Source organism: Balaenoptera physalus (assembly GCF_965194825.1).
Source record: "Balaenoptera physalus genome assembly, chromosome: 14".
Taxonomy (NCBI): domain Eukaryota; kingdom Metazoa; phylum Chordata; class Mammalia; order Artiodactyla; family Balaenopteridae; genus Balaenoptera; species Balaenoptera physalus.
The window spans coordinates 88,358,799-88,386,614 of NC_138893.1; the positions used below are offsets into that span (position 1 = coordinate 88,358,799).

At 38.0% G+C, this 27,816-nt stretch overlaps 1 protein-coding gene and 1 pseudogene across 6 annotated transcripts in view; both read right to left on the reverse strand.

The window, feature by feature from the left end:
• The window catches only part of LOC309642895 (large ribosomal subunit protein eL21 pseudogene), a 528,492-nt pseudogene that overhangs the window by 84,826 nt on the left and 415,850 nt on the right, over positions 1-27,816 (reverse strand). The gene's annotated exons all lie outside the window — the stretch shown is intronic.
• On the reverse strand, positions 1,972-25,822 carry SIRT1 (sirtuin 1). Of its 5 annotated transcripts, XR_014253358.1 has the most exons (10): positions 25,354-25,822; positions 23,909-24,025; positions 22,587-22,828; positions 21,139-21,291; positions 10,805-10,952; positions 10,033-10,112; positions 9,013-9,199; positions 6,827-7,390; positions 6,665-6,742; positions 3,889-4,016 (listed from the first exon to the last, which is right to left on the reverse strand). XR_014253358.1 is itself a non-coding variant. In XM_082424663.1 (9 exons), the coding sequence occupies exons 1-9, from the start codon at positions 25,733-25,735 to the stop codon at positions 3,688-3,690; spliced, it is 2,202 nt and encodes a 733-aa protein (XP_082280789.1). In that variant the 5' UTR covers positions 25,736-25,821; the 3' UTR covers positions 1,972-3,687. The 5 variants fall into 5 exon arrangements, 4 of the variants coding, with proteins under 4 accessions (XP_082280789.1, XP_082280790.1, XP_082280791.1 ...); XM_082424663.1 differs by lacking the exon at positions 6,665-6,742 and having other exon boundaries at positions 1,972-4,016; positions 25,354-25,821; XM_082424664.1 differs by lacking the exons at positions 6,665-6,742; positions 25,354-25,822 and adding an exon at positions 24,164-24,914 and having other exon boundaries at positions 1,972-4,016.

The window sequence follows — 27,816 nt, forward strand, 5'->3', positions numbered from 1 at the left end:
TTAACAGCAGGGAGATTCATGGTAGAAAATTAAAATACCACTGAAGATTTTTCAAATTGCCATTTGCTTATTAAAAAGCAACAAAAATACCGAGCTTTATAGATTAGAAGGTAGGCAAATGCTGAGTTCATTAAATTATAAGGACCATGATTAGTGAGTTGGCTAAACTTTTGAAAATACTTGGCCTCCACATAGACCTATTTGTAAGAGCAACTGTATGTTTTTAGCTCTCCTGTTTTAAGTCAGTAGTAATTTTAACCAATAGCCATTGTTCAGACTGATTGAGAAGGCAGTAGAACCAAGACATGCCTTTAAATTGGCATGAAATAAAACCAGAATGTAGTTTTCAAAACTGAGAGACCTAAATTAAGAGCCCCAGCCTTCACATAGGGCCCACTCATAAGGACCATTCATTAGGGTTGATTTCTAACAGGTTTGGTTTTTCTTTTTTTGCCTTGTAGATGATTTTCACTGCATTTAGTTTAACCAGAAGTCTTTTGATGAAGTGTAATATGTATAAGGCAGTCTTCCTCTGCATATGGTGAGTTCTCTGAAAGCAAGGGCAAACGGTCCTGCTCTCAGCCTCTTCCCGATCCCCGACCTGTTTTGCACTTGGGCCATCCAAACTCCTTATGATAGGAGTTTTGTTCTCCTTTCTGAATAGTTCAGTAGCTCCCCACTCTTACACCGCTAACACTTCTAGAGATAAATTGGGAATAGTCTGTTTTATGTAAGTCTGCCTTACCTTCCCTGTTAGGCCAGCCCCCGGGAATGGAGTGTTAAATGCAGAAGGGAACTCCCCAATTCCTTTCCCTTCTCAACCCTTACTAATCACCTGGGGCTACTTTTTAATACTATGTGCAAGCCCCACCTTAGGCCTGTTAAATGTCACCTCTAAGAGGTGATGCTCAGGTTACTTTCAAAAATTTCCCAGGTGATCTTTAATCCCAATTGGGAGGCACTTAAAAAGAGGAGTCATTAGACCATTTCTCCACATTTCTGCTAGCATCCCAAGGCTGACTTTGTTCATTTTTAAGGAGTTGGAAGAGCTTTTTGATTATAAGTCTAGGAGTTGAGACTTGTTTCAAATAAAATTTATCAAATAATGCTGTAAGGTAGATGCTAATTAAACCATGTGCCATTAATTAGGGTATTGCATCAGTGGACTATATGATGCATTAACCAAAGGAAGTGGAAACAGCATTGAATACATGGCTTTAATTAAATCAGGTCTTGCCAGGTACTTGATTACTTAAAATGACCACGTACCCTCCTTTTTAAGGTATGAACTACCTGACTTCTTTTTCCATTTTGTGCATATATGGAATGATGTCTGTTCCTTATTTTTATAACATCTGTGGATGGGATTTCACAGGTAATTTTTCTAGTGCAAACAAGATATACAGGGGCAGAGGGGTTTTCTTGTTTTTAGATTCAAAAGTTTGCTGGGGAGGAAGGCAAGCGACCTGAGAGCAGGAAACTGCCAGTCAAGATTTATTCATTACATCTTTGTAAGGGGCGTGTTCCTGCCCTCTTGAATAGTAGGTTTCCGGGTCAGCCTCAGAAAGTTCATACCAAATGTGATCTAGAGTCATTTTTTGTCCACTCCTTGTGTTGAGACACAGGATTACAGCACATGAGTTCAAAGTGCTGGTCCTTTGTCAAATCTTCATATGTCAAGTTAGTTATTCTTAGGCAGGGTTAAAGGAGGGGAAAAGGCAGGGCCTAAGGCTCCTGGCCTAGAATGGTTGAAATATTATGCTACAACCAGAACTTTCACTGTCAAAGTACTGTTCTGGTGAGACTGACAGATATAAAAATTGAATGAAGAAATGTAGTATGAGAAGAAAGCATCTAATATAGCCCTCAAAGCTGTACAAAAGCTGCAAAACTTTAAAATTTTATACCTTAAACCATGTAAGTTAACAGAAAAAAGTCAAATGACAATTTTAATAGACTTTAAAACAGTGTACAAGTATAAAACACTGGTTTTGTATTTCAAAAGTTGGAGGAAGATATCCAGTCATTAAACAGTCTACAAAACATGTGCCAGTAGATTACATAAAAGACTATGTACAATATAAAAAGAGCTGAAAACAGTCTTCACTGTAAAAATAAGTTAAAACAAATTTTTCAATTTAAAATATCATCTATAGCACAAACACAGATCATGCAAATGGCAAACTAAATATACTGCATTCTTTAGTGTAGTCAAATAAATTCAGATTGAGACATCTTTCAGGTAGGGAAATGGCCATTCAATAAAATTCTTTTCTCTGGCAGTAACGGTCCTAGCTGGGTATTTTATGCTTAAAGAACAGCTATATTTCAAACCCTTTTTGTTAAGTTGTAATAAATACTAAAGCAACACAGGAATACTTTATTTGAAAGCAATGTTGGAAAGGTCTGCAAAATAAATTCTTACTGTGCAATTTTATAAAGTATGAACTTTTTTGAAAGGCTAGAAGCTTCTGCAGCTGAAAAAGTTGCTCTCTAGTTTTAAGGCAGGCTAAGCTTTTAAATATGTTATAAGAACTAGTTTAACTATTCTGCTATTACAAGTTACACCACGCTCATCTCCATAATACTAGGCTAGTAGTTTGGTGTTTATTACACCAAATCCTCCCAACAGGAAACATGTACTTACTGGCTTTGAAACTGTAATCAGGGGGTCTGCTGCTCTCATTAATGGAGGGGGGGGGGGAGGCAACAGTCCAAAATACTACACTCTCCCCCCAGTTGAAGTACCATTATTATTGATTCATAAAGGCTTTGCAAATTCACATCTTGGCAGTTTAATACTTATGGAAAGGATCAATGCAAGCTCTACCACCGTAATTGATAGGTATATTTAAACAACAATGGCAAATATTCTCAAAACTAAGGGGACCCAGGCAGGCACTATTGTTTCTAAAGCAATTGAAACATTTCCAAAGCATTTATTTGTTTTTTAGGTTAGTTTTATGAGCCAATATAGACATTACTACATGTCCACAGGAAGTACAAAAGCCATCTTCATTTGAACAAATACAATATTCCGGAAACTGTTAGCACCAAGTCTCACTTTAAAAAGCAAAGACAACTGAGTGCTCTCCCACATATTGTTGACTTCCTTCTACTCAGATTGCATGTCATGAGATATTTTTAAAAGTTAGCTGCCACAAGTTTTGGAAAATGCCAGTGTTTGAAAATAGGTAATTGTGCTAATAAAGAATCAAAAGTTTAGCGGAACAGAGAATGAGGATTTCAAACCATTCAGTGCTACAAAGAAAAGTGTGAAAATACCATTCTTTGGTCTAGATTAGCTGTTCCCTTTACATTAATTTAACATTCCAATGGCTTTTTGAAAAATTTAAAATGTTGAACCTCACTAGGCAAAAACAAAATTATATATACATATGGATGTATCATACAAATGAACCTTTAAAAGAAAGTCTTGTCCAACAGCTGATTAAAGATACTTAGGTACCTTTCTTTTTTAAAAAAAGAGTTAGTGTTCGAGTGTATAAGCACAGAAATAAGTAAGTTAAAAATTACCCATGGGGAAAAAAAACTGTTTTACCAGTCTATAAATATTATACCTTTCTGGTGTCCTTGCTCTATTGAGTTCACAAGTAAACATTCAACTTGACATGCTCAAGATCCTAATGCTGGTGGAACAATTCCTGTACCTGGACAAATACTACATTATGATTTGTTCGATGGATAGTTAATGCTTGTTGCTTCCTGTTTCATAGATGTAGCTTCATTAACTGCCTCTTGATCACCTCCATCAGCTCCAAATCCAGTTCCTCCGGCTCTCTCATTAACATCAGGATCATCTTCCAAACCATTGTAAAATTCTTCAATCTCACTTTCATCCTCCATAGGTTCTTCTAAACTTGGACTCTGGCATGTTCCACTATCACTGTTACTGCCACAAGAACTAGAGGATAAGACATCATCTTCAGAGTCTGAATATACCTCAGCACCATGGAAAATGTAACGGTTTGGTGGTAAAAACAGATATTGATTACCTGAAATACAGTAATAAGAGAGAAGTGGGTTATTTCCAGTTTTCTAAGACTTGGTCTGAGTGGGCTGTCTGGAATAAAGTGTAGGTTCTAGCCTTTTACCTGAGTATCATTACTAGAGGCTATTACTGTAGTTTCTCAAGAACAAGCTATAGAATCACTCAGTCCTGCATGAAAATCTTAGTTCTGCCACTCATCAACTTTGTAAATTGGGAGAGTTATCTCTGTGCCTCAATTTCCTCATCTGGATATGAAATAATTTTCACAACTCTATGAGGCAAGTATGAAAAAAATGTAGACAGCCATGTTCAATGAAACTCACTTAACCAACTCCTTTGAACAGATTTGATGAGATGAAATGCCACCACCCACCCTCTGAATCAATCTATTTTTACAGGAGTCCTACCACGTTAAAGTGTGAGAAGTACTGATATAGCGCTGGCCTTTTAAGCTTTCTTTCCCAACGCCCTCCCAAATTAGCATTTGCAATATAAGATTTGACCTCCGATGGTAAGAAGCATTCCCTGCTTTTGTTTACATTTTGATGTAAGTGAATGGGTAGGAACCTTAAACATTAATGATGAAATATTTTATACCCTTATATTCACAAGCACCAAGTACCTTCTGACTTAAGTCTGTTATCACACGGTGTTATATTTATTGCACCATATCCCAGACTGATTCACAAAACCCTAACTGCATAGTTTATCTGGAGTGACATACCATCTACCAAACATACCTGAGTTTCTCTTCAAAATGACTTTCAAGCTTTTTTATACCCCATCATGACCCAGTTCTCACCTATTATGTGTTGCAGCATGGAAACCACTTATTTCATTGTGTTTCAGTGACTGGAGAAAGAAAACCCCACCTGGTGCTTCTTATTAGGGCCATCTCCTTTGAATCACATCCCCTCACAGTCTTTTAAAGGGTCCCAGCACATGGCTCTCCTGCCCTTTCCTTTCTATAGGTTAGGCCATGTTTATAAAAAGAACACTTCAGGGACTTCCCTGGCAGTCCAGTGGTTAAATTAAGACTCTGCGCTCTCAATGCAGGGGGCCTGGGTTCTATCCCTGCTGGGGGAACTAAGATCCTGCATGCCGTGCGGAGCAGCCAAAATAATAAATAAATAAATAAATAATTCTTTCTGCTCTGGCCCCCCTGAAGAACTGAATCATCTATTTCTCAGTGGAAGTACCCTATACCTGTCTGTTTCTGCCCTCTTGGCAACCCTCAAGACATTTACATTTTACTTCCTATATGCTCCAACTTCCTCCTTTTCAGCTTCTTCTACATGCTCCAACTTCCCCCCTTTCAGCCTCGACCTCACAACAAACAGTGGCAAACTAAAATGAGTAAAGTCCAGCTGTTGTTTGGTTTTAACCACTAAAAATGTTAAGTTTTACACTCTTTACATCAGTTATCTTTTCAAATGCTCACAATGCTAGGAGAGAGAAGTAGATCTGACAACTCAGTCTAATTCCAAAGCCTGTACCTTTAAAGGTCTAAATTGGTAGAATAAAACCAAGGTATAATACCAATTTCCTGGGGCAGAGTTTTGTATGTTTGTCCCATCTGTCAAAAAGACAGCCAGAGAATGCTGCCAGTGCCTAGGCAGACTTTGTATATGATAGAGACTTATCTTACCTGACTAAATCAACAGTAATTTCTCTACTTCTGACTCTTGCCACATTTGAAAGCGTAAGTATTCTTCTATGCTCTTTCTAGTTTTCCCCACGGAAGACTTCCCCTAATTACAGTTCAAGATCAAAGTCAGAACTTAGGTTTTTTAGAAAGCCTTCAATAACCTAGTGCCCTCCAAGTAGCATAAACCTTTTAAAATATCACCTATTTTTGTAATGATATACACAAATATCAGTAGCTTGATCGGTATCTCCAGAACTTGCTGTATGGAAAATGCCCAAAGGCTTATTCGACTGAACTAAAATTTATTCAGAGCAAATGATTACAACACTTAATACATTTGTCTCAAATTTCTTCTCAGTTTTCACCATGTATAGTAAGTGGAATGGGACTTAATGTTTTAAGCTGTACAAAGTTGTTGCATCTAAGAGCACAAGTTTCTGTTTGATTAATACTTGGTCATAAGTGGTTTCAAAAAGTAGAAAGTGATTTCACTTATGTTAATACTTATGGATAGGGACTTCCCTGGTGTCACAGAGGTTAAGAATCCGCCTGCCAATGCAGGGGACACGGGTTCGAGCCCTGGTTCGGGAAGATCCCACATGCTGCAGAGCAACTAAGCCCGTGTGCCACAACTACTGAGCCTGCGCTCTAAAATTCAGCTCACAAGCCACAACTACTGAGCCCTAGTGCTGCAACTACTGAAGCCCGTGCGCCTAGAGCCCGTGCTCCGCAACGAGAAGCCACTGCAATGAAGAGAAGCCCCCGCTCGCCACAACTAGAGAAAGCCTGTGCACAGCAACAAAGACCCAATGCAGCCAAAGTTAATTAGTTATTTTTTTTTAAAAACTAATTGATAAAAAGACTTCCCATGTGTCAAAACAGGGTAGATGGTATTTCTGATACTCAGTGGCGAAGAACCAGCTGTTTTCTAGATCTGAAACAACACGACCTAATGGTTAAGAGAACCCAGAATCCACCTGGTTCTTCCACACCCTAGTCGTTACCTTGCCTGGGGTACTTAACCTCCATGGTCCTCGGTTTCCCACCTGTACCAGAGTAGTAATAGTTCCTGCCTCACGATACTAAAATCAGAAAATGAAAAGTCACTGACAAATATTTCGTTAGAATAATTATAACCTTCAAAATGTTTCAACAGCCTTTCTTACCATCAAGCCGTTTACTAATCTGCTCCTTTGCGAGTCTAGCTGGCCAGCATTTTCTCACTGTTTCAGCAACTGAAGTTCTTTCATTTTTCTCCCCAGTATTGGAGGCAACATTCTTCAAATCCGGACTCTCCAACTGTTCATTAATACTTTCAATGCTCCTAGCAGAAGTCTGTACTTCCTGTGATTTTTCTTCGACACAGTTTTTTGATTCAGACACATCTGGATCATCACCATTACTCTTTGTTTCTTGGTCTAAAAGAGTGACAGTCACTGAAGAATCTGCTGGTGAGGTTCCTTCTGGTGAACTCGAGCCTTCTGAAATATTGAGGGGTGTGGGTGGCAACTCTGACAAATGAGCCAATTCTTTTTGTGTTCGTGGAGGTTTTTCAGTAATTTCTGAAAGCTTTACAGGGTTGCAGCAAAGTTTGGCATATTCACCACCTAACCTGTGACACAATTCATTAATAATGACATCACAGTCTCCAAGAAGCTCTACATCAAAATGCAGGTGAGGCAAAGGTTCCCTATTAATTAATATCTGAGGCACTTCATGGGGTATGGAACCTAAGAATAGGGTGAAAAAAGTAAGAATTAGAGAAAGGAAGGGAGGTACACTAATAAAACCAAAAGAAATGCATTATGTAAAAATCTAACAGAATTCCCTGGCGGTCCAGCGGTTAGGACTGCGCTTTCATTGCCACGGCCAGGGTTCTATCCCTGGTCAGGGAACCAAGATCCTGCAAGACGTGAGGCATGGCCAAAAAAAAAAAATCTAACACGCTCCCAATACCAAAGAAGACATCCAACTGTAGTATTCAACCAAGCTATTACATACCATCAAACTATCAAGTAAACAGATGAGCAGCAAAATTTCAGGTTCTGCTCCTGTCACCTGGTTACCTCTGGGTAATCACCTCAGACTTTTTATTCTGTATTCAATTTCCTTGTCTGTATAATGGGGTAATAACAGTACTTCTCCACAAGCTTGCAGTGAGCACTGAGTTAATATGCAGAGAAGAGTTCTTGGCGCAGAATAGGTAATAGTTATCTACTAAAATGGCTTCTGATATGTGAAAATTCATACCAGTCTGTTCTCCACTATTATGTACCAATGTCTTACATTTTTTAAAAAGTACCTTTGCCTATCACCAACACATTTTACTACCCCACAGGAAACTTGGAAGAAGTTCTCTGCCTCACATTTAAATAGAAAAAAATAACTCGCAAATAAGCTTATACATTAAATTTTCTTTCGTTTTTTTAGTTACAAATTGTCCTATAATCTACTTTAATAGAATTTCACAGCTACTTGGGGAAGGCTGAGTTAAACTGCTAGAGCCACTTACATGTGGGCTAGGAAAAAGATGCAGAATTGGGAGAGTTTAACTCTGTTTCTTCCAGCAGTTTGCTCTAGCTATCTGTTTGCTGGTATGGGGGTCCAATTTTAATTCTCCAGTTAAGGGTTTAATATACTCTCCTCTCCTCCTTCCCTCACTTTTATGGCACCAATGATGCTACTGAATTAGTCCCTCTATCTTCCTCCCCCTTGCTTGCTCACTAGAGGGAGAAAAAAGGTAGTATGGGAGCATGGATTAAAGAAATATTCTTGAGAATAATAGGGACTTAAATTGTTTTTGAGCATTTTTATACACATGAACACCCTTGTGGGTAGAGCTGATCCACATAAAATGATTGACAAGTCATGACTGTTATTCTTACAAAAACAAACCAATCATTGTGAGCCCCAAAATTCTATCTTACATGAGTACGTTACACATGTATCAAGCTATACATCTGAACTTACTGGACCAAAAGTCAATAACATTTGAAAGATTAACTACTCGAATTAAGACCAAAAATACAGATTATTTTTAATATGTTTCCTCAGTATACGTAAAATTAGCTCATGCTAACTCCTGCCACATTAAAGCACATTCCACTGAAAAGTTTAAGTTGAACTGTTTCCCTTTGTTATTACTTGTTTTGAAAGCCCTCTTCCCCCACTGAAATGTCAGATTAACCAATCTTCCTGAGCAAGAACATGTCACCTAAAAAAATTAAAGTTTGGCTCTTCACCACTCTTTAACAAAAAACAGAATAAGATAATTGGGGTCTACTCTACAGACCCACAACCCATGGCAAAATATATAGAAATGGTTCTCTAAAAAAAATCATCACCCACTTACTCGGAATTAGTGCTACTGGTCTTACTTTCAGGGAAGACCCAATAACAATGAGAAGATCAACTTCATCTTTGTCATACTTCATGGCTCTATGAAACTGTTCTGGTAAATTTTCACCAAAAAAGACAATCTCTGGTTTCATGATAGCAAGTGGTTCATCAGCTGGGCACCTAGGACATCGAGGAACCACCTGCATGTTCCAGATTTTAGTTGAGGTGGGAAAGAGAAGGGCAAGCCTGAGTTAGAAAGAGTCAACATTTCCACACTTCCCAAGAATTCATTTCAAAATTATCAAAGAAAACAGAAAAGCTGTGGATAAGTTGCAGGGAAAACTGGATAAAACCTAAACATCAACTATCAATGACCCGTTAGTTTATTAACATACAATGAAATAAAATTTTGCTATTATCTGTGTATGCTGCTATTATGATATCTGTATAGACCTACATTTGATATTCAAGAGTCCATTATATATTAAGAAGAAAAAGCAGCATGTGTATATATGTACACAGATGAGACTTAACTTTTAAAAAATAAAAGTTTGTAAAATACGATTCCATTTTAATATGCTACCTTCTCATAATTATATGATCAACTATATATGCAGCTAAACATACAGAATTTATTTCTGGGTGGTTTTCATTCTCTACCATATTTTCCTGTATTTTTTGGTCAATGAGCGTACATGAACTATTTTTTACAAAATGAATCTGACAGGCACTTTTAAAAAGGGAGAGTAAGGAGAAAAACTAATGTTAAGTAACACCACACTTAATGATCTGGGTTTTTATTTTAGGCTTATATATTAGGTAGTCAACTTCATAATCAAGAGATTATGGAGCAATGTTTTTAACTTAAGGTTTTGAAAGGTTTTTGTGTATTTCTCTGGAATTCCCAATGGTAACTAACATTTGTTTTCCTGGATGTTTCTGTACCACATAAATACTTCCAGAAAAAAAGGACTGAGGTAAAAGAAACAGATCAGAGACATGCACAGTTCCTAAGATATGCGTGATAAATTACCTGATTAAAAATATCTCCTCGTACAGCTTCACAGTCAACTTTATATTTACAAATCAGGCAAGATGCTGTTGCAAAGGAACCTAAAAACAACCAACAAATATATGCTTTATTAAAGAAATTTTCCCATTTCTTAAATAACGGTTATAATGTAAGCTTGACAACAGAAAAGCTAGCGACTTTAAAATTTTTAAGAGACTCCATGAGAGAGATGCTGATATAATGATGCTTCCTAAAGCTACTCTTTTAATAAAATATACCAACTCCTCCAGGACTAAAACTGCAGACTTGGAAGGTTACAACTGTATTACCTTAGCTTAACAGCTGTGTTTCAAAAACAGTTTAGATACATAAGAATATGGTCTATTCATACTTGTTTTAGATTTAGTCTTCAAATTTCTAAAGCCTGTCCATCTGAACTACTCAGCAGTTCCTTTGGTTTCCTAAAGATGCCATGTTTTTTTCATCCATAGCTAATATTACTTTTGTAATCAAAAAAGGTTATTTAAAAGAATTTAATGTTACATAATTGCTGCATCTTTTGAAATCCAAAAGCACATTAATATCTGACATTTTGTACAATCAAGTGTCAAGGCCAATATTTCTGGTTTCATATTTTTGCAATCTACTTTCCTTATCTACAATTGATCAGATAACATGGTTAAACAATAAGGCTTAATCTCCATTCCTGGATGGCAGCCTTTTTTCTAATCCTAACTTTTCCTACAAAACTAACTAATATGTAACAGAAAAAGCAATCCTGAAGTTTACTAACCATGACACTGAATTATCCTTTGGATTCCTGCAACCTGTTCCAGTGTATCTATGTTCTGAGTATAGTTGCGAAGTAGTTTTCCTTCCTTATCTGACAAGGCTATGAATTTGTGACAAAGAGATGGTTGGAATTGTCCAGGATATATTTCCTAGATAACGCAAAAAGCAGAAAAAAGATTATGTGTTAACAAACGTCACAGGTTTAGGTTTAACAACAACAACAAAAAAAACTACCAATGATAATTAAAAAACAATACATGAGCATCTCAAAGCATCTAGATGGATGCCACACACACTTACGAAAGGATTGTTGCTGTCATATGTGTAAAACTCAGCAATTAGTGAACATGGCCTCTGGATAAAGTTGACCCGCAAACATCTCTTATAAATGCTAATTGATATTTTAATAAAAGTCAGAAGAAATACATACCTTAATATATATCTAATTTTTGTTGGCTGCAAATGATTTTTTTTTGTAAGGAAAAAGGGAAAAAGTTTAAATTGAAATTAAAGATATCAAAGATATGGTGACTTCTTTTTTAAAACTAAAAAAGGCACTGTCAACATAATATTAAAAAAATTTTTGATTCATCATTTATTATAAATATCAACCTGTTGGAAGTTTAAAGCTGAAGTTTTAATTCCTTACCAAAATTGTTTTCCTTCCACTGCACAGGCACATACTGGTATAGTATAGAGTTGCTCATGAATGCTGAGTTGCTGGATTTTGTGTGTGTGTTTTTCCCCCCAAATAATGCTTCAATGCTGTTTCTTCTTTAAAAACAAAGAATTCAGATATACACATGGCAAAAAGATCAGAGAAAAAGTATCAATTTTGGTCCTCTCAACTTTTGACAGTGTTTTCATTAAACTTCATTTAGTAAGTGACTATGGCAAAGGAAGTTTCTTCTCTTTTTTCTTTGAAGTAGTTCTGCCTGCTTCCTTACCATTCATTACAGCCTCTAACCTATTACAATGCTAGCAAAAAACAAGATACAACCGTATGTCCATCAACAGAGGACTGGTTGTAGAAATATGGTACATCCGTAATAGTGGAGTATGCAGCCATTAAAATGAATGAGGAAGGTCTAGATACACTGACCTGGAAGATGGCCCATGACATATGTGAAAAAAAATCAAGCTAGTCACCACTGTGTATAGCTTTGTTTTTGTTGTTTTGTTATTAAGCAAAAATGGGAAGTTTATGCAAAGTATATAGATACATTCATTTAAGCAATTCAGGAAGGATACAAACAATCTATAAAACGGGTGGGGGGGTAGGGGACTTCACTTCTGACATTATACAAAAAAGTTTGACAGTAAGATTCTAGATGACTACTTCTAACCTACTTAATATTTCAAGTTTAGAAAAAACTATCTACCGGGATACCTTTTAAGTAAAAATAATACGCATATCTCATTATAAAGACTATCACATCCATGTCCATATGCTGCTGAAAATGTTATATAAAACCCAAGCATTCTGCCTCTCATTCAAATTTTTATCATAAAGTTCATGAACTTTGCAATTTAAGAAAGACAATGCATATAGAAAGAAGTAACAAGTGAAGAGTTTATTAAAGCTAATGTTTATAGAAAACTGAAAGCCACATTATGTTTTGGACCATTAGGTTGTGCTCTCTATTAACCACTGTTTTCTCCCCAGGTTGCTTTGTTCTAATACATTTACATTTAGAGGATTAAACACCAGCACCTTGCACCTGAAATAATGGGGAAAAAATTACTCTGAAAGGACTGTTTTTTAATAGAAATTACTCCTAAATCAGGCTCTTACTTAACAAGGAAAGTTTGCTAAAAACTAATTGACTGGAGATACAACTTTCAGATAAAATATAGATTAATTCTTCATGTTGAAACTGTGACACGCTAGTTCTAAGCAAGACAGGCCATCCCAAATCTGAACCTCCTTAAGTGCCATTAAAGAACCAATCATATGGGCTGGACCATTATAATTGCCACAGGGATCCATTTAGAATAGAGTGGAAGCACAGCTGGGACCAAAGGCTCAAATACTATTAAAATGACAGGCTGCTTTCACAGCAGTGTCCAGAAACATGCGAACAATCCAGTAATTGGCCATAGGCAACCAATGTGACCAAAACTAAAGCTTAGAACTATCTGCCACAGTAAGCTTTCATGTAGAAATAATGGTTTTTCTCCAGAGATGCTCTCTGCTTGCTTGCTTGCTTCTCAAAATTTCTAGCAATATGAATGAGATTCCAGTCAAAAGCAGGGGTGTTAACTGCAGCCCCTCAAAACTAAAAGGACTCACCAAAGTTTGAGACGCCACTATTTACTAGGTAGTAGGTAGAGCTGTTAAGAAACTAGAATTTACATTCTCCATGCTGTCAAAAAAATAAGTCAAACTAATTGATCCTGGTAAGGAAAATCCTCATAATCCCTGGTCTTGTTTCATTCATTCCACAACACCATAGACTACTCAAAATCTTACCTAATCAATACTTGCAAATTAAAGTTAAGTCACCTGACAAATTTAACTACTTTTTTCCTGTTAACCTCTGGCTTCCCCAAGGAACTCAAGCTTCAGCAAACTTTTTCCACACTGGGACACCAGATAGCAAATATTTAAGGCTTTGCGGGCCATTCAGTCTCTGTCCTTACGGTCTATGTGGCAACCACTCAAGTCTTCTATTGTAGTACATACGCAGCCACAGGCAATAGGCCAATGAATGAGCATAGCTGTGTTCCAGTGAAACTTTATTTACAATCACTGATGTTAGAATTTCATATAATGTTCATATGATGTGAAGTATTATTCTTTTGATTTTTTTCCCCATCCATTTAAAAATTTTAGTTCACAGCTGTACAAAAAAACGCAGTGGGCCACATTTGGACTGAGGCTGTAATTTGCCGGCCCCTGTACTAATCTAACACAAGAGAATTTCAATTAGTCAAGCATTCGTTACTACTTAATGTAATTAACAGGCATAACAGGAGCACTTTATAATAATGCTGTAGACTGGGCTGAGGACTGGGTTTTTACATTTTCAAGGACTGTAAAGGAAAAGAACACAGTATGACAGAGTTCCCATGTGGTCCACAAAGCAGGTTACATTTACTCCCTGGCCCTTTACAGAAAAAGGTCTGCTGACCCTCCTGTAGACATATATCCCCCATCTTGCAGATGAAAAAACCAAAGCACAGAAGTAACGCCAAAAGTCACAAGAGCTAGCAAGTAGCAGAACTATCATTCAAACCCAGTTTTGATGCCAAAGTGCAGCTCTTAACCACTATGCAATTTCTGATCCCTCAACCTCATGTTTCCTATTTTTCTTTTAGGCTAAATACCATTTCTATTAGGTATTGCAAATCAGTCCACTAAAACTAATCTAGTAAGTATATTTCACATTGCACATCCTTCACGGGATTAGTGGAGACTGGAATTCCAATCACCCTCTAATGTAAAAACACTCTTCAAGAATACATGTTCTCAGGGACTTCCCTGGTGGCCGGCGGTTAAGACTCCATGCTCCCAATGCAGGGGGCCCTAGTTTGATCCCTGGTCAGGGAACTAGATCCCACATGCATGCTGCAGCTAAGAGTTCACATGCCACAACTAAGGAGCTGGTGAGCCACAACTAAGGAGCCCGCCTGCTGCAACTAAGACCAGGCGCAACCAAATAAATAAATATATATAAAAAACAAACAAAAAACCCCCACACATGTTCTCGGGAATTCCCTGGCAGTCCGGTGGTTAAGGACTTGGTGCTTTCACTGCCATGCCCTGGGACCAATCCCTGGTCAGGGAACTAAGATCCACAAGCTGCAGGTTGAGGCCAAAAAAAAGCACGTTCTCACAAATCAGTATGAGGAAGAAAAGCATCTCAATGGAAAAAAAAAAATAGCTAAGAACAGACAGGCAACTCAAGGATATACACATGGCAAGTAGTAAGAAGCAGTCATCTACACTAGTAAACAAAAACAGAACACTAATGAGAAGATGCTAATTTTTTATTTATTACACTGATAGTTTTAACTGCCTTAAAAACTCTAGATATCCACTAATAGGAGACTGATTATATATATTGTGGTACAACTATCAAACAGTACTATGCAGCCCTTTCTTTAAAATGAGGTATATCTAAGTGCCGCCATGAAACTATTTCCAAGGATATTAAATGGGAAAAAAGCAGTGTAGAGAAAAGGGTACGTGATTCTGTCGGTAATCATTTTTAAAGTATTATTAGAAACTTACAATACCTCTCCCCCCTACACACACACAAACGGGTTTACTCTTTTTTTTTCCTAGAAGGAAACCCAATGAAACATTTTACCATGGTAACCTTTGAGAAAGAGATTAGAGGTAGGGAAGACTGAAGAGAGAGGCCAACTATCGTTTGTTGTGTACTGTTTCAATTTCTTTATAAAACCATATACACAACATACACACCAACACACACACCCACACCCACACACTTTCTAAAAAATACATTAATACTAATAACGTATCACGGGAGGCTTTTTTTGTGGGGGAGAGGGCATGGGCATGCTAAATCAGTTTTCTCATACACTTCTACACTTCTGATGGGAGTATATATTATTCAACCTTTCCAGGCAGCAATAAGGTAAAACAAATCAGGACCCTTAGCAGTTTTGCTTTCAGAAATTTATCCTAAGAACATTATAAACATACCAAAAAGGACAATCAGAGCAATACCTTTTTAATAACAGAAAGCAGGAAACATCCAAAAGGAACACTTGCAGGATTAGTTACAGTAGACCACTTGATGAACACTATGACCATTATCAAGTATTCAAGCATCTGAAAGTTTATTAAACAGAAATACTACAAATCCAAAGCAGTAGGTAAAAGAGCCCATTTTTATAATATACACCCAAATATAATACTCTACTTATATGTAATCCAACTACACAAGTCAGTATTAACATACTGTCTTCAAGTGAACGGGACTGTGGCCTTTTTTGGGGGTGGGGGTGTGCGCTTTTTTTGATTTTTAAGTAATGAGCTGGTTTTGAGATTTCTTAGCTTTATAACTACATAATCTGGTATATCTGCACATTATCAATAAAGTGACAATTTACTGAATAAATATGTTTTTGGAAGTTCATATTTCTCCCTCTACTTTTTCTTGAATTTTATCACTTTAAGGGAAAGAACATTCACTGTATTCAATATGGGGGAGCACTCTCTGAACACAGTCCTTTAAAGAAAACAAAAAAAAGTTGTTTTATACAGCCTCGGTTTCACCTTCACTGACTCTTAAACCACTCATTTTTATCAGCACCAGTGAATTTAGACTCCTCAGAACCATGACCACAACGTCATTATCAATTTAAAGCCTTATTATGCAAGAGGACAACAGTTCAGAACAAGAATATATAGCTTCAATGTTGGCCTTAATTGTCCTTGTGTAGAAAAATTCAAAGCAGTACTAAAGCTAGGCGCACTTAACATGCTGGTGCTCAAACGGGGCGCAATCTTGCAGGAGACATTTGGCAACATCTGGACACATTTTTGATTGTCAAGACTGGGGTGGGGGACTAATGGCATTTAAAGGGAGGAGGCCATTGGTTGCTGCTAAATATCCTATGGCGCACAGGACGGCTACTCACAGCAAAGAATTATCCATCTCAAAGAGTCAACAGGTTGAGAAACTGCTCTGATGAACCAGCTACCTCTTTCACACACCCCTCCGTTACTTTTGAGTTTCCAGTCTAGATGAAATCTGTTTCTTCTCAGTTGTATACAATCCGTGGCTTGATACATCTGTAGAAACTTTCCTTCCAAAATGCCTAAATTCACAATATTTCCTGTTTTCATGGCTTTCTATTAAATTTATTTTCTCTCAAAAGGAACCCTCCTACCCTGTTGGTCGGAATGTAAATTGGTACAGCCACTATGGAGAACAGTATGGAGGTTCCTTAAAAAACTAAAAATAGAACTACCATATGACCCAGCAATCCCACTCCTGGGCATATACCCAGAGAAAACTATACTTCAAAAAGATACATGCAACCCGAATGTTCATTGCAGCACTACTTACAATAGCCAAAACATGGAAGCAACCTAAATGTCCATCAACAGATGACTGGATAAAGATGTAAATATGTACAGTGGACTATTACTCAGCCATAAAAAAGAATGAAATAATGCCATTTGCGGCAACATAGATGGACCTAGAGATTATCATACTAAGTGAAGTAAGCCAGACAATGACAAATATATCACTTACATTAAAAAAAAAAAGAAGAGATACAAATGAACTTATTTACAAAACAGAAAGAGACCCACAGACATAGAAAAAAACCTATGGTTACCAAAGGGGAAAGGGGAGGGGGGGATAAATCAGGAGTTTGGGATTAACATATACACACTCCTATATATAAAATAGATAACCAATGAGGACCTACTGTACAGCACAGGGAACTATACTCAATATTTTATAATAACCTATAAGGGAAAGAATTCAAAAAAGAATAGATACATATATATGTATAACTGAATCACTGTGCTGTACACCCGAAACTAACACAACATTGTAAATCAACTATACTTCAATTAAAAAAAATTCATTTTCTCTCATAACTAGCAAAGTAACCATCTTTTAATTAACCTTCTCCTTAGTACAGACACTGGAAGAAAACTTTAGGTTATGACTATTTTACTCATGTATTCTTTTTGGAATCCATTAAAATATTACAATATTTACATACCCCCCCCTTCCTTCATTTTTAAATACTATCCTTTATTCTTTGTCCTTACTTATTTATCCTTCAGCTTTTTCCTACTCATTTTTAGACCCAAATTAACTCAGTCTCTCTTACCTATTATTATTTATTTTAAGTGCTATTTCACCAACTAGGTACTTTCCTTTTGGCAGTTCCTAATATAAGAATTGAAGTACAATGATCCTATATGAGTGGCAGTTATAAGATTATTTATTTAGCTCCTACCATAACTTAAACTTTCATAAAGAAGTGAAACATGCTGCCCCTCCAACTTTTTCTTTTCCTAGGTACTATGAAATCTGTACACTGTAACACATTAACACTGTGCCATTTTTACTCCAATTCAGATATTTTATTTTCTCTTATGCACTGTCTAGATTTCTATCATGTGTATTTTTATAATTTGTCTTTGTAAGAATAATTCTTAATTGCTTCTATAGATTCTTACATGTCAAAACCAGTTTAAGCTAAAACTGAATACCCATTATATACATTAGACAACTAAGGTTACAATCTTTCTCACCTTGCTATTTGTATTCTCAGTTACCACATTTTCCCCAAGTGTCAGGCAATTTAGTATATACTGAAGTGATGGGGAAAAAGCTGCAAAGTTAGTTTGAGCATGTTTTTTGTTTCCTCTCAGAACAGAGAATTTACAGCAAAAACCTTGTGAGCATTACATAAATGCACTAGTGAATCAAGCTCTTATAATCAGATGCAAGATCAAAGTAAATTCTAGCTACTTGATGCCTTTCTTAAAGTGCTAATTTCTGGGGAATTCCCTGGCAGTCCAGTGGTTAGGACTCCGCACTCCCACTGCAGACTGCAGGAGGCACGGGTTCAATCCCTGGTCTGGGAACTAAGATCCCACATGCCATGCAGCATGGCCAGAAAAAAAAAGTGTTAATTTCTGATAACTAGAGCCAGTGTCCTAGGTCCAATTCAAGAAACCAGTAACTAAGTGATATTTCACTGGTCTTCAAAGTCATGCAGTAGAACCCCTAGCACCAGTATGTTAAAAACAGTGAATCTTTATGAATTCATATTCTTGTAACAAAGGAAAAGAGACACTCTACATTATTTGTTCCATTTAGTGTGAACCAGCTGTCTGTTCTAAAGGCTAGATATAGATGACCATCATCACTGCTGACACATGAAGTTCAAAATTTTTTATAAGTTTCAAGTTGATTACTGGAAAAATTCAAATTTCTTAGTAGCCTGAAAAATTTTCAAATTTAGTTTTCAGTTCTAGCAAGTAAATCATATCCAAGAAAATCTAATGTAATTTCCCCATTTTACTCTAATTCCCATTTATAAGCACACTGGCACAAAGCAAAATTATTTCTTTAGATAGTCCATCAATTTAAGCTAATACCATGTATTCTGAATTGGCAGAGCTTTTCTTATAGTTATGTAAATAGACCACATGATTTGAAAGTAGCTGAGGTTATCCTTTAATGGAAATTCAGGTCCACTTCACTTCTATGCTCATTAAAAAATAATCACTAATACAAAAGACCCTTTCAAATATACTAAAGTTTAGCAACAACAATTTTACAATTTCTTTCCATAAAGCTAAACTATAGAAAAAAGACTTCTAAAGTAAAATTTCTTGGGACTTCCTGGGTGGTCCAAAGGCTAAAGACTCCACGCTCCCAATGCAGGGGACCTGGGTTCAATCCCTGGTCAGGAAACTAGATCCCACATGCCGCAACTACAAGATCCCACGTGCCACAACTACAAGATCCCACCCGGCACACCCAAATAAATAAATAAATTAAAAAAAAAAAAAAAAGATAAAATTTCTTGGGTATGGTATAATGCGTAGTTATCCCTCCATATCTGCAGGTTCCACATCCTTGGATTCAACCAACTGTAGATTGAAAATATTCAGAGAAAAAGAATTCCAGAAAATTCCAAAAACCAAAACTTATATTTGCTGCACCAGCGACTATTAACATCATACAAGCATACCTCAGAGACATCATGAGTTTGGTTCCAGACCATAGCAATAAAGTGAATTATCCCAGTAAAGTCAGTCAAATGAATTTTTTGGTTTCCCTGTACATATAAAGTTATTTTTATACTATATGGTAATCTATTAAGTATGCAATAGCATTATGTCTCAAAAAAAGTACATACCTTAATTAAAAATACTTTATTGCTAAAAAATGCTAACCATCATCTAAGTCCTCAGCAGTAACAAAGATCACTTATCTCAGATCACAGTAACAAATAATGAAAAAGTCTGAAATACTGTGAATGACCAAAATGTGACACAGAGACACAAAGTGAGCAAATGCTGTTGGAAAAATGGCGCCTACAGACTCGCTTGATCACAATCCCTCAAATTTGTAAAAACAAAAAAAGCCCACAGAATCTGTGAAGGGCAATAAAGTGAAGCAAAATAAAACAAGGTATGCCTATACTAGGTATTATAAGTAATCTAGAGGTGATTTATAGTATACAGGGAGGGGACTTCCCTGGTGGTCCAGTGGTTAAGAATCCACCTTCCAATGCAGGGGACGTTCAATCCCTGGTCAGGGAACTAAGATTCCACATGCCGCAGGGCAACTGAGCCCGTGCTCCTCAATTAGAGAAGCCCCTCACGTCTCAGCGAAGATCCAGCAACTAAGACCAGATGCAGCCAAAAATAAAATAAAATTAAAAAAAAAAAGTATACAGGGAGGATGTGCATAGGTTATATGCAAATACTATGCCATTTTATATGAGGGACTAGAGCATCCTCAGATTTTGGTATCTGAGGGATCCTGGAACTAATCCCCCTCAGATACCAAGGGAAGACTGTAACATCAAACTTTAAACTCCAGAGCAGAGCTGCCAAATAAAAACATAATATGAATCATATACACAATTCAAATTTTCTAGTAACCACATTAACAATGTGAAATTTTCCTCATTTATAACCCAATATCAAAGTATTATTATTTACACATATAATCATTATTTATATATATACAATATATAATAAAATTTATATTTTGCATGTTTTCTATACTAGGTTTCCAAAATCTGGTATGTCTTCCACACTTACATAACATCTCAGAACACTTATGCACTCAACAGCCCCACGTGGCAAATGGCTTCTGAACTGAACAGAGCAGCACTAAAGACGCTAGAGCATAACAGATCAACCTTGACTCAAATGCAATCTAAGACTCTTCTCCACCTCTAATCACAAATTTCTCAGGCACATCCTCATGTGTTAAAACCTAGCTACTATAAAACATACCAAAGGCAGATGTTATGATCTTTATGATCCATAAAAAATATTCAAAATCAAAACAGTGATGTTACTTTTATATGATCTACTAACCTCTAAAAAAGCCTGGACAATGTAAAGGCCATTACTGAAGTGCAAATTTGAAAAATATGCAATAGCCTCTTCTTTGAAAATAAGCTCAATCCTAAAATGAAGAAAAGCAAATGACAGTCCCTTCTGGGAAGGGAATTCTGACTAAAATGACTTTCTTTCAGTGATTTTACTCCACCACAGTACTAATAGTCAATTTACTAGACTGCCATTCAAAATAATTTTTCATGAGAGAAGGACAAAGAAACAACTAGAAGAGTTTGTAGTACCTTTGCAAACTTGAAGAATGGTCTTGGATCTTTTCTGAAATATTCAATGTCAAACATTGCTTGAGGATCTGGAAGGTCTGGAAAGTCTACTGCAAGGCGAGCATAAATACCATCTCTTGACCTGAAGTCAGGTATTCCACAAGAAACAGAAACCTGAAATACGCATGGCATAATTTGTACAATTAAATCTTCTACTGCTACCTTAATAATTATTAGTCCTCTTATCACACAATTAGGGAAGGGCTGAAAAATATTTTTAGTTTGAAATTTCTTTTGGGGAATGGAGATAATGCCCTACTTTAATTTCTAATAGAAATAAAACACTCAAAAAACCAGTATAATTAAATCCATCACATATTCCATTCATAATGGGGTAAAGAATTTTAAGTCAGGCTAACTTTAAACCTTTATAAGCATTTAACCAACAAATTAAAACAATTCCAACTTGATTGAGAACGAAGTAAACCATTCCAAATTATTTTAACTAGAAAGCAGGCAAGAATTTCTATTACAGTCAAGTATTTCCAAAGAAATCCCTCTTCTAGGTTAGAGTGCTACTACTTCAAGAACGCTAAATTTCTTTATTTTCCTTAAAAAACTATGTTGTACAATATTTCAATTTTTAAGAATAGATTTAAACACTATGCTTTTTCTACAAATAAACCTTGACATTACAAATAGGGACTTCAGAAGTTATCCTTTTGTTTCACAATTTTGTCAGCGTTTACTCCACTTTAGTCTCAGAGCAAAACAAACTTGCCTAAATCCCATCGGGGAGCAACGCATAACTATTCTTCCTGATCATTTAAGATTAAATAACACCCTCCCTTAACCAAAAGGTCAGAAAGCAGGACTGATTTTTCTCCAACAGCTGTCCTGGTCGCTACCATGTAACATATTCTGTATTCAACACACAATATGAAATAGCCTAAGTAACTTGTTATTTGAGACCTAAAGTGGAACAAATGAAAAATCTCAACCCACCACAATCATATCACCTTAATTTAAAATGGAGGAGAGGTAGGAATCTGTTACCTTTCCAACACTGCGTTACTTGCGAACACATATTAGGTTCCCGGTTTCCCCATGAAGATCAAACAAATAACCAATTTCTCTATCAGACCCTGACACACTTTAATGCAAGCAAAATTCCCTGCATCTCCTTAGAAGTTGTGGTATAATGTAGGTAAAACTCTTGCCTTAATTCCACTTACCTACTGTGCCAGGAAACAGAAGTGAATCCTTTTTAAGGTTATTGAGAGGTTTTTAAAAAACTGAACCAATTTAGTAATTGCTCCTGCACTCACTTTTTAGCAGTTTCCAAACACAAATGCCCATCATCATGTAAGGATAAATTTTTCTACACCAGAAAAATGTTTCTGAATTGGACAAGGCTTAAGAAAAAACATACACCACCCCCATACTAGTGCTTTATACATCTTACATACCCCAGCTCCAGTTAGAACTATTATTTTTTTGCACTCTTGCAGTAATTTCACAGCATCTTCAATTGTATTAATATCTTTTCTTTTTTTCCTTTTTGGTGGTTCTGAAAGGATGTTAATAACAATCTGCCACAGTGTCATATCATCCAATTCAGGTGGAGGAATTGTTTCTGGCAGTAAATCTTTAAGAATCGTTCGGGGATCTGTGCCAATCATGAGATGTTGCTGAACAAAAGTATATGGACCTATATCAAGAGGGAGAAGAACTAGATCAGATCCACTTCCAAGTAATTGAAAATCTCATTTATTTTTTGAAGTAACAAATTAGCAATGCTTCACACTGTTTTGCAGAGTAAAAAAATGCACTATAAAGGTGTTTCATTCACAGCATCTTCAGATCTAATGCTATATCCCAAAGAGATTAGGGAGATCAGGAGTTGAGCCTGCCCCTAGAGCTATAAAATACCAAGTATGTATTTTAAGAGTCAAACTAATTAACTACTAGAATTAAATTTGTATGGTTAAAATCTAGAAAAATGCAACATAAACATAACAGAAGTATGTACAAAAGGGTTCTACAAATCAACACAGGAAAGATCTTACCAGTCCCGAAAGCCCACACTATTTATCATTAAAGACATAAAGAAAAAAAGAAAAGGAAATCTATACTTTACTATCTTTAAAATTTTTCCAGTAATAATCTTCAAGTTAATCTTAACCAGTCTCCCAAAATGATACATACAATGCTGATGTTCTGAGCTTTAATTCTTTACCCTGAAATTTCTTAGATCAGTTCCTAGCTTGAGAAAACCAAAAATACAGTAAATATAAACACTAAAAAGGAACTAATCATTACTATGTTTAAGCAGTCAAGGCATTTTTGGAAAAAAAACAGCACATTAAGAGAAAGAACATTTTGAGATGGTCATGTTACTGCCTTGGTAAAAAAATCTGATACTGTGCTCTACTTCAAAATATTTCTCATTTCACCAAAATACTTAATAAATATTTACTGAGGACAAACTATGTGCCAGGCACTTTTCTAGGCACTGACAAAACAGTCTACAAATCAGTCAGAAATCCCTGCCCCCGTGGGACTTATATGCTAGTACAGGAAACCAGCAATAAAAAAGTTACATACAGAGATTATTTAAAAACAAAAACAAAACAAAGCACTAGACTTTCCCTAAAACCAAGATGACATTAAATCTCATCAAACACCTAAGAACCTCATCACCAGGCTACAAGGGGACAGAGAAATATATTTTTTGTTGACATAAAAAGAGAATACTGAAAAAGACAGCTCTTAAACTGTGAAACCATACCTATCCGTGGTCTTGGAGTCCAGTCACTAGAACTCGCATGTGAGGCTCTATCATCCTCATCACTTTCACACGAATGGAAACCGTTGGTGATGATTTCATCACCAAACAGAAGGTTATCTGCAAAAGAAACCAAAAGGAACTCAAGGTTTCTGAAACAATCTGCATCTAAAATTATGAAGATCTATAATTATGATACAACAATTTTCAGTGAATAAAGCACTTAACATTCATACTGCCTGTGTAAAGAATGCCTACTGGATCAATCTGCACCGTTCACAGGAACAGTATATCCTCATCTTTAGGGATTCTGCTCGGACTCTAAGTTTCAGTTCATCAAAATCTAGAAAAAAATTACGGCTACTTAATCAAAACACAAAAAGTAGTAACCTAGTTAGACTGAATTTATCGATCACAAATAATAGTTCATAAAACTTATCAAATAAAAATTTACCCAAAAAAGTCGTGCAAATATAACCATGGCAACTTGCACTTCTCTTATATAACACTAAACCTACAAAAATACCTTTCCATTATTCGTTTCCCTTATTAAACTATGTTTCTTGAAAACAGGGGTTGTTTTTCTAATCCAATCCCTAATGCACAGGTTGTTGCCTTTTGATATGATCAAATGGTCCACTGATTGGATTTATTGATACAAATAATAAAGACGCACATCTATCCGGATAGAAACTCTGAAACACTCAAGGATGACAACATATACAACTATCACATCTGCTTTACTATGCCAGAAAAATGTCAATTCGTGTTTCAGGGTTACATATACACACACAAGAAGATATTTAATCTAAAAACCATTATAAGAACATGATTAGAGGAAAAATACTACTCAAAGTACTCTAAAACTACTATTACTCTCTCATGCCCACTATTAGTTGCACCACAGAAGGGTAACGTCTTTAGAAGCAACTACACTCTTTAAAATTTAAAACAAGTTAAAAAATAAAGGCCCTCCAAAAAAAAAACCAAACACACAAATTGCACAGGTGTCAGTTATCAAAGGCAACTGCAAAAGGTTGGTGCAAGGGACAGTCAAAAAGTTTCAGGTTTAAGTGTGCGGGGGGTGGGAGGGTGGGCTGAGAAGCAAAAGACATTTAACAAAAGCAATACGTTAAAAGAGTAGGAGGGGAGAGAAACTTTTTTTTAAAACCAGCTGCGAGGCTAGCCCGCCCCGCGGCTGCGCAAAGCGCGAGGCCACTGGGGCGCGCCGCGGGCCGAGGGAGGAGGGAGGGAGTGAGTCCTCGGGCCGCTCCGGCAGCCGGGCCCGCAGCCTCGGAGGCGCGCAGCTAAGGAGGGCCCTAGCGCGGAGGGGGACGCCGCAAAGCCAGCCCCGAGCCCCCAGCCCGCCCGACACTCCCCCACCCCAGGAGGGGCCCCGGGAGGAGGAGGGGGGATGCGCAGTCCCGGCCCGCCCGCGCCCTGCGCACCTCGGTACCCAATAGCCGCCGCCGCCTCTTCCTCCTCCTCGCCCTCGTCGTCGTCGTCGTAGAAGTCGTCGGCCGGCGGCGCCTCCCGGGATAGGCCCTGTAAGCCCGTCCCATTGTCTCCTTCTCCGGCCGCCGCCGCCTGGGCCTCCCGCCACAGCGCCGCCGCCGCCGCCGCCGCCGGGCAGCCGCCGGCCGCCACCGGCAGCTCACGCTCGGCGGCCGCCCCGCCGGGCTCGCCCGGGCTCCGCCCGACGCCAGGGCCGTCTCTCCGCGGCCTCTTGCGGAGCGGCTCCCCGGCAGGCGGCGAGGGGGCCTCCCTCTCAGCCGTCACTGCCGAGGGGGAGCCGCCGGGCTGAAAGGCGAGCGCCGCCTCGTCCGCCATCTTTCAACTGCCTCTCTGGCCCTCCTCCCTCGCCTCCTCTCCTCCCGCTCGACTCGCGGCACTGGCGCCCCCGCGGCTCCGGCTGCGGGAGATTTAAACCCCGTCACGTGACCCGCCCCTTTTCGCCCCCGCCCTCCCGCCGCTCCCGCCACCCACGCGGGCCGGACCACAACACGGCGGGTCACGTGGCAGGCGGAGGCGGTGTGGGCCGGGAGGAAACGCGCCCAGGGCTGCTACGGCCCCACCCCTCGGCGGCAGGCGAGTCTTGCAGCCAAACTTGTCCTTCAAACTGTCGTCAAATCACTGCTGCCTGGTTGGGTCAAGTTTTGGTTCGTACTGCGAGTTTCCGCTTTTGCCTGAAGTGCACACCTTGCTCGCCTTACTTTGTCTTTTCTGGATTTACGCTAAGGGTTAAATCTTAGTTCCTGAAAGGCGATCAGGAATGAAGCTGGCCAAGGCTCAGCTTCCTGAAATACGCTAGGTAGTCGGTCTATCTGTTAACGGTTATCAGTAGACGCAAAAGGACACAGTTAACTCTTCAACCTCCTCACCCCATTCTGGCAACTCCTCTTTGCCTCCTTTTTTCTCTTTGCTTCTCTCCTCCTGAGCCGGTTGCTTTTTCTCCCTCTCTCCATCCCTTGTAGGGTGGTGTAGGTTGTCAAATCCTGAAAGGCGTGTGTCAGCCCTGGAAAGACCTTTGACGGGGGTGGGAGGGTGATCAGCCTATCTGCTTTCTGGCCCCAGCTTGGCTCCAAATGTGGGATTTACCTTCTCTGGGCTTCATGAAATGAGTATACAGGGTCAAGTGGGGCGTTATGAGGAGAACTGGACTGAGCATGACTTGGCCCCTGTAAACATCTGGATTTGGGTTAGAATTTGAGGTCCTTCCCTTCTAGCGTGAGCAATTTATTTAGCTTTTCTAAACCCAATGTCTTCATCTCTAAAATGCTAATACCTATTTTGTAGGGTTGTGATGAGAAATAAGATAGCCAGATGTAAAGTGAGGGGTACATAATAGCTAAAAAATATTAGTTACTTTCCTACTTGAAGCCCCTCTACTTTCCACTTTTCCTGAAATTTCCAGGACTCTGTCACTCCACATCTAGCCTTAAGCAAGGACCCATATAGTACCTGGCAGATCCAGAGCCAAACTTGGCAGGCATCTCTGCCTCTGGACATGGCACTTCTATCCACTTAAGGGACCTCTGTGAGCTTATAGTATATCAGTCCTTAAGCTTAAAGTGGGTTCTGTCTATACCATGCCAATTACTGTTTGAACTTAAGAAACCAACTTACGGTGTTTCTTCCTTTAAAAAAAAAAAGTTCTAATTTTGAAAATGTAACTCTGGGGTCCCATCTAAAGCCAAAAGTCGTTGTACCTCAAATTAAACCGAGAATCTCTCCTTAAAACTGGTTGCTTCATTTCTGAAAGTGATGATCTCCTTCTTCCTAGAAGCCTTGAAATCATTGAAGTGTTCCTTCAGATTGATGCCCTCTACTGAATCAGTCAGCAAATCCCGTTGTCTTTTCTTCCCTCCTACATTCTTTCCAGTTCCTAACTACATAGGCACCTCACCCTTCCTGGCTGACATACTTGGCCCTGTTTTCTCCCTACTTCATCTATCTTATCTCACAAAATATTTCATAAATTGATTCTCAGCTATGTTGGTAGGATGTAATATATAAGAGAGTCAGCATCCTATCAAAATAGAAAGAGAATTACCAGATTTTTTGAAAAAGACATTTGTAAGCTTATGGACATCCTATTTCATTCATTTATATATGTTGTGCATCAAAGACACTTGATGGTGTTTATTAAATGCTGTGTGATCACTGTGATTACTAGTGTACTGAAAGGTCAGATGGGGCACACATGGCCGGTAGGATAAATGAGAGACAGAGATTGTATTCCAAAACAAAATGAACCCTCCTAACTAGAGTTATGGCCTTACCAGTAGTTGAAAACTACTTGCATGAAATTCAGGCCATTCTTAGCCCCTAAAGCTGGCAAATTCACATTCAGTTTTTCAAATCTCCCGTTAATCTGGTGTTGACCTTCTTGTAAATATTTTTAGCATTAC

What these genes read in the sequence shown, in the direction of transcription:
- SIRT1 (XM_082424663.1), bottom strand. Translation starts at nt 25,735, where the DNA reads ATGGCGGACGAGGCGGCGCTCGCCTTTCAGCCCGGCGGCTCCCCCTCG. An exon ending in GGCGGCTATTGGGTACCGAG is followed by an intron (nt 24,026 to 25,353) that starts GTGCGCAGGGCG and finishes TTTCTTTTGCAG; the next exon opens with ATAACCTTCTGTTTGGTGAT. An exon ending in AAGGATAATTCAGTGTCATG is followed by an intron (nt 10,113 to 10,804) that starts GTTAGTAAACTT and finishes GGTTGTTTTTAG; the next exon opens with GTTCCTTTGCAACAGCATCT.